The 18993-nt window shown below is 41.9% G+C and overlaps 1 protein-coding gene across 1 annotated transcript in view; it reads right to left on the minus strand.

The window, feature by feature from the left end:
• brsk2a (BR serine/threonine kinase 2a) overlaps positions 1-18993 on the minus strand; it is a 179121-nt gene that overhangs the window by 41481 nt on the left and 118647 nt on the right. The window contains exons 3-4 of the mRNA XM_073472160.1: positions 14478-14563; positions 11005-11145 (exon numbers count right to left, since the gene is read on the minus strand). Coding sequence (XP_073328261.1) covers positions 11005-11145; positions 14478-14563 — 227 coding nt within the window. The remainder of the gene's footprint in view (positions 1-11004; positions 11146-14477; positions 14564-18993) is intronic.

An 18993-nucleotide genomic window follows, 5' to 3' on the forward strand; every position in this document is an offset into this window, starting at 1 on the left:
AATGAATTCAACAGCTGCAATGAGCTTGAATGTAACTGTAGTTTTTTCTTTGCAGAAATGTGGAAGCTGTACAGGCGAAGTCTTGGACGAATGCTCTTTTGCATCTACATGGCATGAATGCATGTTATTTTCGTGCAGGAAACGAAACAATACCAAAGTCAGTGATAACTTAAAAAAAAGAAAACAATTATGGCATGATATTAAAGGGGCACTAATGGTAGTAGTAGTTAGAGAAGAAGTTCGAACTCAGAATTTGATATTAATGAGGTAATAATCCAAACGAGAAGTATTTATTTTTTCCATAACTGAATAAACAAGCTGTTCTCAGAGGAAAATAAGGTCCCCAGAACACTGTTTGTGGCAGGGTCCGCCACATATAAACAAAGTAAAACAGTACGAAACTGTGTTGTTTTGTGGCACTTTGTTTATTCATTCATGAAAACGAAGAGAGTTTGTTTATTTAGTTTGTTTAGGCAGAAATAAATCAGTCAATGAAGATCTTGATCTGTGGTTGAGGCCTCACAGTTCAGCTCTTACAATGCCATTAAGTGTAATTTACAGGGCACGTGTGTGCACCTTCATGCTGTCTGAGCAAGGTTTACACCCCAGTGGGACTGTTAGACACGATTCTTGCAATCTAACACCAAGCTCTTAATTGCCTGTGATCATTTGCACGTACCACGCTGATATGTTATGTTTTTACACAAGGTCGTAATGGCTCTGTCCTCTTGGGGCTCACATCCCCCGTAATATCCCCGACATGTTTATGGTGATGAGCAGGTTTTGTAACTAAATCCTCCAGCCGAGGAAAATATACTTCTCCCATCGTGACACATTTGACATACACCATGTTTTAATATTGCCTCTCGTTAAGCGCAAGATATGTGACACTAATTAGCAAAACCAGAACACTTGAAAGTAACGCTAATGGCTCACATGCATCTTTTTTGGCACATTAACATGCCTGTTTTTGCATTTTAATTTAAGCTATCCCGGTACCATTATTGTTAGCTGGAGTGAGGTTTTTTAGCCACTGCTGTGAGTTGTAATGCACCCATTTAGCCCGTGGCGCACCTCTGTATCATCCTCCTCTTTCTATCTTTCCTTTTTTCTCTCAAACTTTTTTCAGGCTTCTGTTGACCCAATTAGAGAGAGACCAAGCACATTCACTAGAAAATGCTTTGGGCGAATATTCTATCGCATTAGCAAAAAGAGGACATTCTGACTGCTGACTTAGATGTGCTCGGCACAATCGTTCATTAGCCAATGGGGTTAATTGTGTATTAAGAGCAATGAGGGGTGAGAAAGATAAAGTTGTCTTTTTTGTCCGCTTTTTTTGCTGTCTAATGGATTTGGTCTGTTTTTTGCATTTTTTGCTTAAAGCGAGCAATTTTGTGAATGTGTTTTTGGATTTTCTGTAGTTTGTGGCTTTTTCTTTGTCAGAGTAGCCGAGTTAAAAGTTTGATCACAGCATAGATTAAAAAGCAAGGTTAGCTGGGCACAAGTAGGTACATGGTACACAAGTGTGGTCACAGCTGCAGATAAATCAAAGGTTTATATTCATCCTTTTTAGAGAGAATACTCAGAATTACAGGTAAGAGCAGATGCTGTCGTCAACAGCCTTAACATGTCCTTCTCTACACTGTCCTAACCTTATCAGCATAATAATACCATGAAGAAATTACTCATATACTACATCCAATGTCACTGACTATTTAATACATTTGCTTGGCAGCACACACACACATTTATTCAGGAAAGAGTTGGCAGTTCTCAATTTTACAGTTTTCTTCTGGCCATGTCAACCAACATCAGGGCATGGAGGAAAAAGGAAGTCATGTCATTTGCACATTTACAATATATTTATTTACTTCATCTATTTACTCTTTATTTAACAAGACAATTAGGTTGTAATATTTAAAGGCTATCTGGCTGATGCTAATTAGCAGCCCTGTGTCCATTAGAATATCCACCATTGTATGGTGTTGTCTCACACAGTTCCTCCTTGTGACAATGATTAGAAAACTATATTTAGTTGAATCACAAAGGCACAAAAAGGTATCACATTACGTGACTGATGGTCACTAAACAGGTGTCATCTACCAACGTCCATTGCCCATGCTCTGAATGTTGCCTGATTGTGTTATCACAACTGAAAAACAGCACACGACATAGTCTTCAGCAGAGATTTTCTTGTTGAACGGCAGTACAGTACAGTAGCCTGACCAGATCAACCAAACGCTGTTCATGTTTTCTGCGTTTTTATGCATTCTGCAACCTCACTGCTCAATGCTACTAAATCCTACACACTGGTCCTTTAATCGTGCATTGTAAAAGCCAAAGCTTCACACATTATATCAACTTTGGTCGCATTTGATCCCACATGCTTCCCTGGGACAGCTCCAGTACAGTACTCATTGCCTCCTTACACATGGTTCCCTACACATTTCAGTAGTCTCCTCTCATATAATTTGCATTTAAAGTGGATTAGAATTGAGAGGAAGGAGCACAGCCTCTCCAGTGACTGGTTATAAGAGTATTTCTTATGCCATCTGGGGCATCTCTATCTTATTCCTCTTGGGTTTTTGAGCGTCGCTGAGAAAAGTAATGCATTGTTGCATGTAATGCAGCGATGACAAAATGGGATTACAATGATGGCTAGATCTGTAATAAACAAACTATTTGCTTTGTTGTGCCAAATCTGTGTGTGCAACCCAGCGTTTGCTCTTAATCCAGAGGAGTTTTGACTGGGGGAGATAGGATGAGCAGCAGACCTCCAAGGCAGAATAAACAGACATGCTGTCAGAAAAGCATCGGAGTGAGGGAGTGGCATTCATCTTCAGGCATCTGAAACAGCCATGGTGGTGTATTATTCCTCTAAAAGTAGTCCGCTGTGCCAGCTGAAAATTAGAGAGGTAAATACTCTTTATTGTTACTCATACCTGCCATTTTTGTTCTCTTTACTGCCATTTTACCCAATCTTTAACTTCCCGCAGTGAACCAGCCTTTCCCACCTTTTCTCACCACACTTCCCCCGACACCCACCAGCCCATTCCCCTGAAATCAAGCACCATAAACCAACCTGCTATTTCTGTCCTCTCTCCTCCCGCTCCATTTTCCATGCCCATTTTACCCCTTCCCATTTCCATTTTCTAAATTCCATCTCCTCTCAACATCAACGTCCCTCCTCTCACCCAGCTACACCTCGATGCTTTAACTGGCTCTGCAGGAGATGAAAATATCAGAAAAATTTTAAAAGACAACGAGGGAAAGGGAAAAAAAGATTTCCATTCTGTGTTGTTAGCGACCATCAGCCGTAATGATGATAGGCTATAAGTACAGGCTTTCTGCAGGGGAGGCAGCAAAGACTGTCATCTGGTGAAACTCTCCTAAGAACGTCAACAGCCAAAGCCCAAAACAGCTACAAGGGCATGCTGTTGGTCGATGGATGGATGTGACGAGACACAGAAGTTAGACACAAAGTCAGGTGTTCTTTCAAATATAGAACATTTAACCTGAACTCCAGAAAATTAGCCATAGATAAATAAATAATTAAATAAAGTGTGTTTCCTTCTTCAACCCATACTTATATTAGTTGGGTATGGAAAGATAAACAGCTGGTTTTGCTAATTTTTCAGTCTGCAGAAGAACAGGATGCAACAAGATGTCATAATCAAAAGTAAATGTGGTATTTATTCTTGTTTCGGGTATTAATTTGAGTCCACACACACCTGATGATGTACTTAAATACGTCTGGTTGCATTTTACAGTAGTGATTTTTTCTTGTGGATCAAATGTGACAAAAACACTTTGATATGTCAATTATTGAATCTGCGAGTTTAATCAAAAAACAGGAGTTCCCATCTGGTTATTTAATGTACAGAGACAAATACACTCAATCACAATGTTTAACGCTGTTCTAATCTATAACTATATGTGTACTTATCCTACTGTAAAAGAGAGATAAATGTTACTCAAATAAAAAGACCTGTGGCTGCCTTTATTCCCCTCTGTGGAGCAATAAGCAAGTGATGACACAGACAGATGCATGAGGCTCTCGTACCCCCTGGAAGAAAGGAATAAAGCAGCTAATGACAGAGGGAGCGTGGGAGAGAGAGAGAGAGAGAGAGAGAGAGAGGGTGAGGTGGATATGGATGATGTGCATGATCACGCCACTGCGTGGGTTTAATGTCACTTCTGGACCAGGTGTTTGTTCTGCACATGTAGGTTGCGTTAATAATGCGCGTAACCATGTCAGGGATAAGAGGATGTGTGACTGTGACTGTGTGTGTGAGCTCGTATGATGAAGCTATGAGCTTTAGGGACCGGGCTCTGGTCCAAGGTGCTCAAGCAGTCTCTGTATTACTTGGTGCGGTCACTTTATGTGACGGATAATTTTTATCTCTAACCCACACACAGTCACTTCTCGTGGACAATCACGCAGATATAAGGTTGTTAACTGGGTTACAAGGGGAAACAGAGCAGGGGTGAGAAGGTGGACAGAGTGTACCGCAGAACAATTTATGTTCTAAGTGCTGTATCGTAGGCAACTGGACTTGTTTCAGTTTCTTAAAGAGGTTTCACCTCTCATCCAAGAGGAGACCTGAGGAGTTGGCCCTCCTGTGTTTATGGCACTTACATCCTCACTTACATCTGAAGGAGAAAAATCATTCCTCTGAGGACAACAATGTAAATATCTTGGCCAGAGAAGACAGACGGTTTGAAAGAGGAGTAAAAGAATCCATCTACCTCAAACTGGAACGGCCGTCTTTGAACAGAGGAGGTGGCCTGCGACATTTATTATCACCCACCTACAATGCAGTACTGAGTTCCCTCCCCAGACAGCTTAACAACGATTCACACCTGGGCTCACCTCGCCTTAGCAACCCACATGAAGGCCGGTTGGGTCAACGACCCACAAGTGGCCCTAACGACTCTGAAACTCAGAGCTCACACGTATCCTCAACGACTCTGTAAGGACACTCCCACACAGAGCTTAAAAGCCTGCAAACTCTCCTCCAGTTAGTTAGAAGTGAAGAAGCCTCTTGGATGAGAGGTGAAACGTCTTCAAGAAACTGAAACACGTCCACAAGTGAAATATCCAAATTGCACAAGCTGCAATGTTTTGATTAAGGTAAAATGTGACAAAACAGCATTATAATGAAGTACTGTCGTGCTGATGCCAAGATGCCCCTGAATACAAATCTTGTTCTCCAGATGTAGAAAACAAGTTTGTTTGATACATACCCCAACAAATGTCACATCATCACGATTTAAATAGTATTTTCGGTTAAAATGAAAGTTTTGATGCCGAAATAATAATCCCCACCAATAGTGATTCACATTGTAATAGTAATATCTGTCAAAATAATCGAAATATGACATTGACAACATTTCATGCAGCCCTACTGCAGATGGATGCTCGTGCAGACGTAGGTGATGGAAATATCTTCATGTGCAGCGTACGACAAAGTGGTGTGATGTGAGTGGGTGGATAAAAAAAGGCTGAAGAGTGATACAGGGGTGTGTTTACTGTCCACCCCGGCTCACTTGACCTCCTACTCTGGGTAAAGTCTCACTGCGGGTTCAGAAACGCTGAATAAAAAAATCAATACAATAAATCTTTATTGCTCACATGAGAAAAGAAACATTGCACATTAGATTTATCACCGGGAGTCAGAGTGTGAAGTGCTTTCTGGAAAGATCGAGCAAAGTCAAAAGTGTAGATAATGACAAATGGTTTTTAAATTATACTTAATGTTTCTTTCTTAAACTCAACCTCTCAGCATCTGTTAATATGGTTTAAACGCCGGGTAAAAGCACACAAGCAGCCTGTTGAGTGTTCAAGACAAATACACTTTACTCCTCTCAATCAATCTGCGTCTCTGTTGGGTGTTTGCAGTTATGGCAGACTGCCATGCCGACTCCTACGGAGAGTGTACATACTGTGTAGTCGATGTGTATTTTGTTGAATGTCAAAACTGACAAGACGAAGCCAAAGACTGTTGTAGGGATTCCCTCTCAGGTATATGTGAAAGTGAATTATCTGCATTGATATACTACATCTCTGAAGCATCAACTCTGGTATCTCAAGTCTGGAGCTGGAGGAGGGCTGACCCTGACCTTTGACCTCCCCACAGAAGGACGTGAAAGAGAACGTTTCACAAGGATCAATAAAAAGTCATTCATTATATGTGGATTGTGGTCTCGTCTCTGTTCTAACCAGTCTGTCAGTCAGACTGTCTGAGTCATACGTTTGCAGATCTCACACTGGCAGACTTATAACAAGTAATATCCAAACACAATAAATGTCTTAGCGAGGAGGAGAGAGAGGGGAATAAGTTTGACATCCGCATTAACATACAATGAAGATTTCCTCTCACTGCCTCAGCATCATTATAAATATCTCTGACTGATGATTCCTTCCTCATGTCTGTTTTCACCCCACCCTTACTTATCACACCTCATCTCCCTTGTCAGCTCTCCGAGTGTGCCTCACTTTGTCCCTTTTTTACTCTTCCATGTAAAACTCTGCCGAAATCAGAGCATGATCTGAATCAGGCAGAGGAAACACTGAGTCATAAACAGCCCTCTACGTTCTTTCATTCACATCCAGACTTACATCCATCTGGCTCAAGAGAGATATTTGGGGAAAGGACGTGGGTGGAGGGCGGAAGCATGAGGCGATGAGAAGAAGCGAAAAACGGGAGGTGTGCAGAAAAAAAGGAGGGCTTAGGAGCGTGTGTTTACCCCCCTCTGCACGGTGAATCACAGAGAAAAAAGAGGAGCACTTCTAATGGCCTGTGTAGGTCTCCCCGGCGCAGACGAGACACAGAAATGGAAGAAATGATTGCAGAAACGCTTTTTTATTGAGGAGATGCTGGGATCTCATTAGCAGGAATGGAAGGGAGGTGAGAAAGGGCTGCGTCTGTCTGTCTGTTTGCCCCTAATTGAGGTTGGGAAGAGGGCGAGCGGGAGCAGCAGCGCTCCCAAATAATCCTCCTCATGATAAATTTACACGGCATCATTTTCTAAGAGCGTTAGCGAAGGGATTTGAGGGGCTAAGACAGAGAGACAGCCCTGAAAGTAAAACAGGAAGACAGATACACTTGCTAGTGAATCTTACTACAAAAGAGCTGTGATAATCTATGTATGTGCATGCACTTAATGTCAGTCCCAGATGCTTTTCTCCTAATTGGCCTAATCTGTTCTCCTCACAGTCAGTTATTTACACCGACTGATAAAAGACTTCTAACTTTCGCTCCCTTAGGTAGGACGGTTTTGTTCTATTTCCAGTAGTGCGAGAGTTATCGTCTGTTTTTTTTAAATGCTCTCCGAGAATTCAAGACGGAATCCATCGACCACCTGTTTGATGGTTTCAAACAATAAAATCAACTAATGATCCCGAGATAATCAGTAAAATGGAAAGTAATTCTGACACGAGGACGTTGTAGCTCATATTGTGTACGGCGGCCTCATTATTAAATAGCTGCAGCCGTAATGTAATTGCCTTTTTTATGAACTATACCGTGCAAAAACACAAAGCATATCAAATCACATAGATTAAACCGTACCTAATCATTCCATAACAAATCAGTTTAATTCTTTCTTTTTAATTGCCCGTGCATTATGCAAATCTATCTCCCAGGCATTTAGTACTCGACACAAGATTCAAGCGAATATCATACCAGAACTATTTTTCACCCACTTCATCATCAGCAGGAAACTTTCAAGTATACTACATTGTGCCTCTCTCACTCCCTCTCTCTGTCTCTGGTGCTTTAAGACACAATAGCCTTGGCGCAAAAGTTATGATGCAATCACATAAATTATCATCATGAATCGACTGGCGGGCTAGCAGTCATAATGTCACAGTCATGGTCGAGCGAGGGTTTTATGTTGATGTCTTAATGTTTGGGCCTCTGCCTGTGAATATTAGAGTGACGTGAGCAGCAGAGAAACAAGCTAATAATGTGCTGCATAATGAATACTGTTGTTACTGTTCATACCTAACTTTAGCGTATTTACTGTATATATAACCTTGATTATGTACATATATCTTTATATACATTACCATACTGCACTATACTGCACTTTTTGCACAAAGTTTTATTTCATTTAGCATTGAAATGTCTGAAAATTACTGCACCTTTGTCATATATTTTGTTGAGTTGTGGAATTTAGGGCACCTCTCACTAAACTCAGGACTCACTGGAGACCCTGGTTCGTCTTCCTCCTCTACCCTCTCTGTAATGTTACGTTCGTGAAGTAAAGTAGGCTACATTTCCCCTCCAGCTCCAGTCGGCTGTCAAAATTACAGTACATAAACACCCGACAATGGAGGTCACCTCTGTAGATTGCTGCTGCAGTCAGGTTGATAAATGGGAGTGGAGATAAATCCACTTTTTTAATCCTACAAGTTAAAAAGTGATTTCTGAGCTCTCCTCCTGTCTGTGACGACCCAATGTGACTCAGGGTGTTTATTCCTCCAAAAAGGTCTGTCTTTGTACCCGACTCTTTCCTTTTTCTACCAGAGAAACTCTCAAATGTGTCGTAGATCTGACTTGAGAGCCTTGATAAATGTTATACACTCTAAATAAACCACTGGATTGGTTTACATTAGGGTATGGAAGGGGGTGCAGTAAACATAATGACAATATACAGTATAATGCAAATGTGACCACTGTAGCTATAAAAGACACAAGTAGCATTAACGAAATACAAGAACTATAATCATCGGATGAACCACTAATAACACAGAAACACAGTAATGTTTCCTGAAATGTGAAGCAGCTTTTTTAAAGAAATCCTCTCTCTCCATTACTTTTGAATATTTTGGCACCAACTATTTCATCTCAGTTACTGTTTGCCTCATTTCTCGTGCCTTTTTATTTCCACGTCCTCTTTGTATTCTAGTTTTAACTGTTCCTGTGGGTCCTGAACGTCCTTGTACATCGTATTATATTTTCCCGTGACTGATTAGTTGAATGCAGTTCTATTTTTTGTTCCACTCTCCTCTCAGTTTTTTTTTTTAGCCTTGTTTCTACACAGTCGCTGGAGATTCACTTGTGACCAGTTATAAAAATAAATACACTTGAACTCATTCTGCTCTATGGTCCTTGTGCTCTGCTCTGCTCTGCAAGTGCATGTGAACGAACTGCAGAGCAAAGGCAAACACTCTCTGGAGAGGTAAAAAAACCCTCACTCTCTGCTTTAGGATCACAAATTGGATACGTACACAACACGAGTTACACTACATGCTCATACAAATGAGAAACGCACACATTAATGAACGCTGCAAATCAGTCCCCGCTGACATGTTTGACTTGTGAAGTATACATGATTGCCTCTAGTCTCTGAGCTGGTAAATAGTTAAATTACCCCCTGAAGCCAAACACGATGTGTCACATTAATAACTACCTGGAAGCAAATTTCTATAAATGCATGGACTCACCACTGAGCATAGAAAAGCACTGTGTGCTAACAAAAACGTCACTTCTGCTCAGCTCTAAAAATAATACCTGAGCACTTTATGTGGTAGAAGAAGTGGACAATCTATTATTTCAATCTGCCCCAAAGCATCTTTATAATAAACCATTTTCTAGTCGTCTCGAATGTTTCCTGTCAGCTCGTTATGAGAAATATATCTCATACTGTGTATAGAGCCACTTATATTCTTAGAGAGCAGTATGTGTCTGTGTATTCAACTCTATTAGTCATGTGTCAACCACCCTCAGCTGTATAAAGCTAAGAGAGACTTTAGAAAAGAGGAAACATAAACACTTTCATAACGAGCAATATCAAGTTTTCTCAGTTCTGTAATCTCCATATTGAATCACTGGTTTGAAAAGTAAACGGCACTCGGAAGGATATGAATAAACTGATTGAAATTTAGATTGCAGATTCACTTCAGGAAGAATCCGGTTTTCTTTTTTGGTAACTCATTATTTGTTCAATGTTGTATGACAACTTAATAGTTTTTGTTACACTTCCTGGGTCTGGCTTTTCATTCGTAGTTTGATCTTTTTAAATGTATCTGATGGTTATATGCAGATAGTGAATGTGGCTTTTATGGCTTTAACTGGCTTTTCTCAAGTGAGCCCGACAGCATCAGCAAACTCTTGTTTGTTTGTTTGTTTGTTTGTTTGTTTAATTTAGTTTGGCTCTATGTTTGGTATATGTTTATATGCATGTAGATGGATCTCACATACTTTTGTTATGTATCAAATTCATTGAAATGCATGTATTTTATTTTGTATTTCACATAGATCAATGAAAAACCAAACCGTAGTAAAACCATAATATCAATGTAGTAATGTACTGTCTTCTGATCTCATTAAAGGGAGATCTAGGGACCGGCATTGCAAATTAGCTTTAGCTATAAATGCCGTACTGTGTGGCAGTTTATGCTACACACTTGTCCCTATATATTAAATAAATTATTGTCCCTTAATTTATGTCAAAATCATATTAATTTTCCATATGTCATTAAGCAAGGAATGGATTCTATGAATAGCATCAGTGAAGGATACATGAGATTGCTTCATTCTTAGTCTGAGTCACCAGATGTAGACTGTTGGTATTAACCTGTTATTGGGCGCCTATTTCTAAATCCCTGTCATCCCTGTCTCGACGTGAAACAACAACAACCTCCGAGCTTGCAACCTAGGCACTGAAAATGGAAAGTTACCCTAACACTAACCTGGTCGCCAGCGGTACAAAGCTAAACAAGTAGCCGTTAACTTTTCCTTTTGTGGGGATCTGACACCATATCTCCGTTCTTGGTTTAGCGTCGCCCAATACAATTGTGATTGGTTTAAAGAGATGGAAGCAAGCCAGACCTTTCTCCAGCTCTGACGCAGTGCTGTGAAGATAGCTCTGGCCATGCAAGACTGCTTCATCGAGGGGTTTTCACCAGCGCTATCTCCAGCATCCAACCATTCACATCGTAGACATTACTAACACCGACAACACATTTGTTTGAATATACATCATTCCACTTACCATATGGAGTGACTGTGGCAAAAATCCAGAGCAGACATGATCTGTCTGAAGAATTTCCTGGCCTCTTTAGGCGTTAACCTGCCTTTCTTCACCAAGTAGTCGAACAGCTCGCCACCAGACACATGTTCTAGCACAAGGTACCTGAGGGATGGACAGAGAGAAAGAGAGGGGACATCAGTGAAGGAAATACAGATAAAACAAGGAGAAGAACAGCAGCTCCTGCAGACACACAAGAAAAGCAAGATGGCACATTTAGGGACAGGAACAAGAACCTGTGTGCCATCAGAAAAGACCCTGAAGACACAGAGAACGCTCCTGACCTCAGAGCTCTGTCAGAACTGGAGCAATGTGCGGCGGATAGTTCCCTTACTGGCACTATACGCAGACAAACAACCAGCATCATTGATCTGATCTCCCCAAAGTCGTATCATGTCGACTGTTTATTTTTCATTTTGTCGTCTGTAAGCTGTCCCCACAGTCAGAGTGTGAAACATGCCAACAGTGTATTATAATACATGTGAAGGTTTCTGATATATGACAGGCTCTGACCTGCGATGGGAGGCGTCAGAGGGATGATATAGTTGCGTTACACTAGAGAATGATGGAAAAGCTGCGTAAAAGCTTTGACAGATGTGATTTCGGAGCTTGTGGATTCTGCTAAGGTACAGAAGCTTCTGTGACTGAAGTTCATCGCTATAAATATACAGTACTGTTGTATTTTCTTCTTTTACCTTCTCCAAACATGCATACACACATGCGCGCACACACACACACACACACACACACACACACACACACACACACACACACACACACACACACACACACACACACACACACACACACACACACACACACACACACACACACACACACACACAACCTTCCCTGCCATCACTTGTCTTACAGCCACTGTTCAGGTGGCCTTCGAGACAGGGAGAAGATGAATCTCCGCTGACCCAGACCTAAAGCTGAATCTGTGGGCTGAGAGCCAGCGGTGCCCTGCCCCTGCTCTGGACCGGCCTGCTCATATATCCTGTGCTGAAACTCCCTCCATCTTCACTAGGACAAATTGAAACTCAGACAGGCGGTGAAATACTCTGTTTCTTCTCTCTCTCTCTCTCTCTCTCTCCCCCTGCTGTGGATGTGAGCGTCCACATGCAACTCTTCACTTTTATTGATAACACTGTGGTGTTGAAAACTGTACCCGGCCACAAAGCATGGGCTCGCTACACAATCCCTAACTCCTGATGCCAGAACAGCTGGCGGAACTATAATAGCCTTGGACTGTGTAACAAACTATACAAAACACAAGTCAATGAAAACACTGACACAGATACATTTACAAAAACACGGACGTACATTGTTTACTATATAATATAATTGAGATTTAAATGCTATAAATCCACTAAGTCCTGCAGGTTTTACATTTTAAAAAGGGACAATCCTTTTTTTTTTTTTACAGTTTACTTTTCATCTGTAGTACTGTTCCTCTGATTAAAGCTGTTACAATCTTTTCTGTGGATCTGGAGGGTAACTTGCTGCAAAAACAAAAGCTTTACTTAGACAGACTGCAAATGGAGAGCCTTAATTAACAGATTAACAAATGACTAATCCTTTCTTTTCCTCATTAGTACAACATCTTTAAGGGTAACTCCAGCAACTGTACACATCAAAGTGTGTTTACAGGTCAAATAAAGCCTTCGGAGGCTGCAGATGAAGCTGCATGTAATCTGATAAACTGCCTCCAGTGATGTCACTCAGTGGCTGAGTTGAATTGTGGGTAATGTAGGCACCTGGTTTTGAAAAGGATGACATTTGTATGGAATAAGAAAGTTGATATCTTTTCGTTTTGATGTTTTTTTTTAACTGCCCACAATGAGTCTAACACTATTATAGGAGTGCACTGCAGTAGACTGCTTTTTACAATCTGCCACCTACATTACCCACAATGCAACTTAGCCACTCAGTGACATCACTGGAGGCAATTTATCAGACTACATGCAGCTTCCTCTGGAGCTGCAAAAGGCCTTATACTAAAGCTTTTTTTACTTAATGCAGTAGTATTCCCTCAGACCTGTAAATGCACTTTAATGTGTAAAATTGGTGGAGTTACCCTTTAATGGGTCCCTGGAGCACTACTTTAATGAAGAGCTGTATATTCTTCTCTTGCATCGCTTGTAAGATTATATTATTACTGTAATAATAAACATCAATTTATTCGCAGCAATGCACGGATGCAGTAAATATGGGACTCTGTACAGCACTGGCTTCATTGTTTCCAAGTAGCAGCTCATCAGATTAGAAAAGTTTTGTCCTCTAAGTGTTAGTATAAATCATTTTGTTGCCTTTTCAACATTTTTTCAGCAGCCATTTTTCATTCTCAGAAGCATAATTTATATCACGATGTGATCATTCATTCATTTCTCGCAATATAATATATCCATAAATAAAATATTGTTGGTGGTCTGTGTATCAAAATGCCTCCACTTCTCCCTCACCTCTTCTGCACTCACACACCACAACACTTTAAAGCGCTCGTGGTAGGATCAGTGCCAGCAGCATCATAAATCTTAAGAGCTGTTGGACCGCCAGCTCAAAACGTGCCGTACGTCCATCAATTATCGGCTTTTAAAGGGAGATATCTGAGCAAGGATCTAAACAATATTAATTCAGAAATTACATCACTGATGTGAAGCGCTGAGTGTCCTCCAGTCGCTGGTGATGCAAATGTAAAGCAATTTGTCTTCTGTGACGCTACTAGTGACCAACTGTCAAAAGTGATGAAGCAACGGGCACAAAATGTGATTTTAATAATCCAATTATAGGATGAATCACAATATTCTGCTATTCCTATCATCTTAACGGATGACATGTACAGTACTGCATGTCCAATCCCATTTGGCCTGGAAGCTCAAGATGAGAACTAATTGAATTTAGTTGACAAACAGGCCTCTGTGGATCAAGAAGGCTTCTGTAAACTACTGATGGACTTGTCACTCAAGGCTGTAAAACTTAGCTAATAGATTTATGTGTGCGTGGGATGCATGCGTATGTGTTGGCCCACTGCTGCAGACTAATGCGGCTGCCACTCTCCACGCCTAATGTTTCTTAATGCAGCGGTGTTGCCTCTGATAAGCATGTCATGGTGTTTACATTACGGAGACTTCCTCTCCCTATTAGCAGTCCCCTAGCGTGCGCGACCAAATTAAATGCTTCATGCCAATACTAATGGAGCATCCGCCCCTCCAAGGCTATCATTGTTGCCCTGCGATCATAATACACCAATCCAGACTGCTCTGCGGGCCGACAAAATGATCTGTGGGATTTAAAAAGACTGTTCTGGCATCCAAAAGAGCACTTGATCGTAATGATGTCTGCAAGCCCCCAAAGTTTTGACACCAACTTACAGTCATTAATGTGTGCAGCGTGATTTAGTGGATGTTATGTAAATCAAATGGGGTGATACTTACAAGTATTTTTTATTTTCGTAGACGTCATGTAGCTTTAAAACGTGTGGGTGTTCTATGAGCTTCAGAATAGCTATTTCTCGCTCCACCTGTGAGAGAGAGGGATAGATGGGGAAAGAAGGAAGAGGAAAAAAGAGAGATTTGATTAGCGCAACATCAACACAGTTAAGTTCCTTCAAAGCACTCCTGGAGCAGTTGTCCTAATCTGCTCCCTTAAACTGCATCGTTCCCTCCGCCTGCAGCACAAAAACTCAAGTACCAGGCAGACAAACCAACTGACCCCAAAACAGCCTGTGATGAGTTCTTGATGAGGTTACCTGTGAAGGTCACTGTTAGCGAGACAAATCTGAGAGGCAGCAATCTGTACTAACACTTGACACAACCAACATGAGGGCTTAAGAGGAATAAGTAAACCAATGAAAGGAGCTGACTGGCACTTTCCAACTGGCAGAAAAGGGAAAGAGATAAGCCCTGGACCACACTCTGGTTGGCATCCAGGCCAGCAAGCACTGCTATCTCAGGTGGAAAATATGGTTTGCTTCAAAAACTGAAGGCAAACAGGTTGCGTGTGTCTTATCTTGCAAAAACTGTGTCCTTCTCCTCGCTCACAAAACGAAACCCGGCTGCATACTTTGCAATCACATTTCGTAATCCGGTGGTTTGCTTGTTGCTTGAGGTGAACATAAATCAGCTTGGTTGGATAAGAAACATGAAGTAAAGTAACCCGTCAGAGTCAGACATCCTACATTTGAACATTTCTGTCCACTAAGAGTACAGCCTGTGGGGGGAATCAGGGTCAAAATGTCCACTCAGGTACATCCACGTCTCACGAAGGCTTTTTTTTTGTTTCCTGCAGTCAGTCTGAGACAGAGGCTCTATGTTTAAAGACAACACTGTGTCCAGAACAAGCAGACAGCTGAGTCCACAGAAGTTTCTAACTTCTTCTTTTTTTTTTTTTTTTGTGCTTACAGAGCTGCTGAGAGACATGCCATGCAGCGTACTGCGAGACCGGTGAGAGCTGACTTTCACCAAAATCGAGCAGATCAGTTTGGATTTGTGTCAGCATCTCCGGAGGTTGTAGTCAGCATGTACAGCTGCCACTGAAAATCAGCATGGAGTCCACTTCTCCAGAAGCCACCGCTAATCTCCAGCCCCCCCTGTGCTCCTCTCCTGCACCGCTTGCGGTTATCTGCTCAGCCCTCTCCTGCACCTTTCCTCGTCCCTCCTCTCCTCTACCCTGTGTCTCCAGCTTTGACTGACAATGACGGGGATGAAAGGACAGCGTGAGTTAAAGGCTCCTCTGACTCATCTCAATCTCATCAAAGTCAATTTCACTTTGTCACTTGCCTGTGACAGCCTTCACACTGCTTTAATGTCACACTCATCTTAGTTTTATGAACACCAGAGTGGAATAAAGTCAAAACTCTGATCTGCTGGCTAACTATGTTTTTTGTTAAACTCCCACAAAGCTGCCTGCCTGACTGGGCAGAAAATCAGTTCCCTCCCCCTTAATTATCCTCTCACATTGTTTTTCCATTTCTGAACAGCTTCTATTAGTGATAACTGTTAGCTCGGGCAGGTATCGTACCCCATCTTGACACCCTTTTGCTGATTATTTTTCGCCCAAACAGCAGCATCCCTATCTCTGCTCTCTATCAAGTGCAACATGTCGCAAAAGTGGATGATAAAAACCTGCTGAATTAGCTCACATATAGTCACTGAAGGGGGGGGGAATGCAATGCAGTGCAACTGGTGATGGAGCCGCAGCCAAGAAAAAGTCATGGGAGAATATAAAGCTAATAAAGCAAAGGCACACAGCTTGTATAAAAAGGGTAAAGTGGTAAATACGTAATTAGCATTAGCATGGCGTATCAGTGGGAGTAACGGCTAGGCTAATCAGGGCTAATCCAGAGACTAATGAGCGCCATCAGCTGCGCTGCACCGTGCCAGTCTCTCTCACCTGAGGCTAAGGTGTGTTGTTAAGAATGAGCCCGGGGAGGCTAGCTAGCAGCTAGCTGGCAGCGGGGCTCCCTGCAGAGAGACTAATGCTACCCAGGACTCAGGGAGAGATGAGCTGTCGAAAATGCTACAGAGCCAGCAGCTGGCTTCCTAAGCTTCCTTTAAGCGCCTCCTTTTAGTTAATTGAAATAAGAGAAATGAGGCTTAATGTGGAGACTTAACTGTACAACTGCCTGCTTACTGCAAGATTAGCTGTTGATTAACACAATCATGTAAATCTGCGGTGCAACCCTTGCTCTTTCTCACATAATACAGTACAACAGTTTCATTTAATCAGTCAAAAAAGAAATAATCAGAGAACGTTTGCTTCCACCTGCACGTGATTCACGTGCTGTGTTTGGTGAATGGATTATTGCAAAAACAGTATCAATGCAACAACTACATTCACACACTCACAGTGACCAGCTGTTGGCTCAGCCTCCAGCACACACATGCAACACCCTCCATAACTTCATGCTAGAAAAAAAATGCCAGGTGGCCATCCTCTCTCTCTTGGCCTGGCTCCTGTACGTGACTCCACACTCTCTCATTAAGTTTCACATCTGTGAGTGTGGACAGTTCCCTCCATATCAAGGTGGCACTTCATTAAGCCTTTATTAGCAGGCGCTTGGACAACGTTCACCGACACACACAGACACGGACAGATGGACAGGCGGTCAGATGAACACACACCTGCTCTTTTCGTCTTTCTTGTTGTTCTTCCGTTCAAAATACAGACAATTTGCTCACTTTTGCCGGAAACCAAACAGGGTTACAAGGTAGGAAAAAAACTGTTCATCAGGAAGCGGAGATAGAATGAGGGCGCAAGTCTGACACTAATCCAAATTGGCTATTTGACTGGGAGATAATTTGCCTTGTAAAGTTCGGTGGTTATCGTTGTGGAGTGGACATAATTAGCAGAAGATGTCAGAAGAGGAGCCGCTTTGTGAATGGGCTGATTGGCAGTGTTTTGACCCTCAGGGTTTCCCCGTCAATGTCATATCCTGCCACTCTAAATGGATCAAATAAGTTGTTAAGGTGTTATCTCCAACTTCGAAATAGAATTTTAAAAAATGAGGCCCTGCGATGAATGATAAAACATCTTACTAGCAGGCAAACTGCATTTTCTATCCTCAAATTAAAAGCTCGAGCATCAATTTCTTCACCTTGGAATCCAATTTTGATGATGTCGTGTCTGAAAGTATGTCTAATGTGATTTATTACTTGTAATTATGCTGTCATTTTCAGGTGCAGGTGCTACTTTGTAATAGAAAAGTGAAACCTACGCAGGAAAGACTGGCGCTGCATAGACAAATGAGCCAAAGCTGTCACCGGTGCTCATATAGTCATGAGAGTCGGTTTAGCATAGCTCCATCAGCTCACTATTGATTCTTTAAATTACAGCCCTGGATGGCTCAATGGACGAGCAAACAAATGACATGGTGACATCAATAGTGCCATCGCTGTGGCTAAGAGTCCAGTAATAGAGGACAGAGGATCAGAGACAAACCAGGCAACAACAAAGAGCTTAGATTCATGTCACACGTGTCACCGAGCGACCGAACACAGAAACCAGCCAAAAAACTCTCAGAGGGGAAAATATTAGATCACAGGCCCTGTCATCTCTCACTCTCCACTTATTGCATCTCGCCCTCGTTCTCCCGCCTTTCTCTCTTTCTCTCTCATGCACACAGAAGGAAAACACAGACATTTCTGTCACCTCCCCCAGGCGAGCGAGTGAATGGTCCCTTGATACCGAGATCTGAGGATCAAAGTCAACAGGGCGGCCATGTGTGTCAGATAAAAAAAAAAAAAAAAAAAAAAACGGGGGTGGCTATGCTAACGTGGGAGCTACGGTGCATCCGAGGGGCTGCTGTATGGATAGAAAAAACAAGGAAAGAAGGATGCGAGTTGGGACGAAGCGCGGGCCATGTAATTCTCTGCAGTGGAGAAAAGAGAAACATAGAGGCAGACAGGAGAGTAGCAGTGCCAGCTCGTCCCCCCCTTGAGTCTTGCAGCCTCTTTTGTTGCTAATTAACACAACACGGGGAAGGAATAACCTTTTTAGCAGCGCCATGCACCAAACAGCCCACGGAGAGTGAAATGATAACAGATAAGGCGATGAGGCGGCAAAGTGAGGAGCTAGAAGCATGTGACCGTGAGAGGCTTCATCTGACGGACAGTTGACTACGATTGGATTTATTTGTACCATATTGCTCAAAAGCTTTTGATACAGTGAATCATATCATTTTTAGTGTGTAAATTCTTGAAATATGGTTTTATGAGTCACTGTATTTATGGTTAATAAATTATATTTCCAGGCTGAGAGGTTGCCAATCTGACAAGAAAGATGTCCTGTGGAGAAATCTCTTCATACACTTTAACATTCTTCAGCAAATCCTTACGTCTCATAGAAGAACATGGGTGAGTGCTTTTTCTTGGAGTTTTGGGCACAACCATTAATCAACTATCAATATGCTTTTTGGGTGTTTTTTCAACTTTTTCTACACAGATATGGTCG

The sequence above is a fragment of the Pagrus major genome, chromosome 8 (assembly GCF_040436345.1).
Source record: "Pagrus major chromosome 8, Pma_NU_1.0".
In the NCBI taxonomy this organism is placed as follows: domain Eukaryota; kingdom Metazoa; phylum Chordata; class Actinopteri; order Spariformes; family Sparidae; genus Pagrus; species Pagrus major.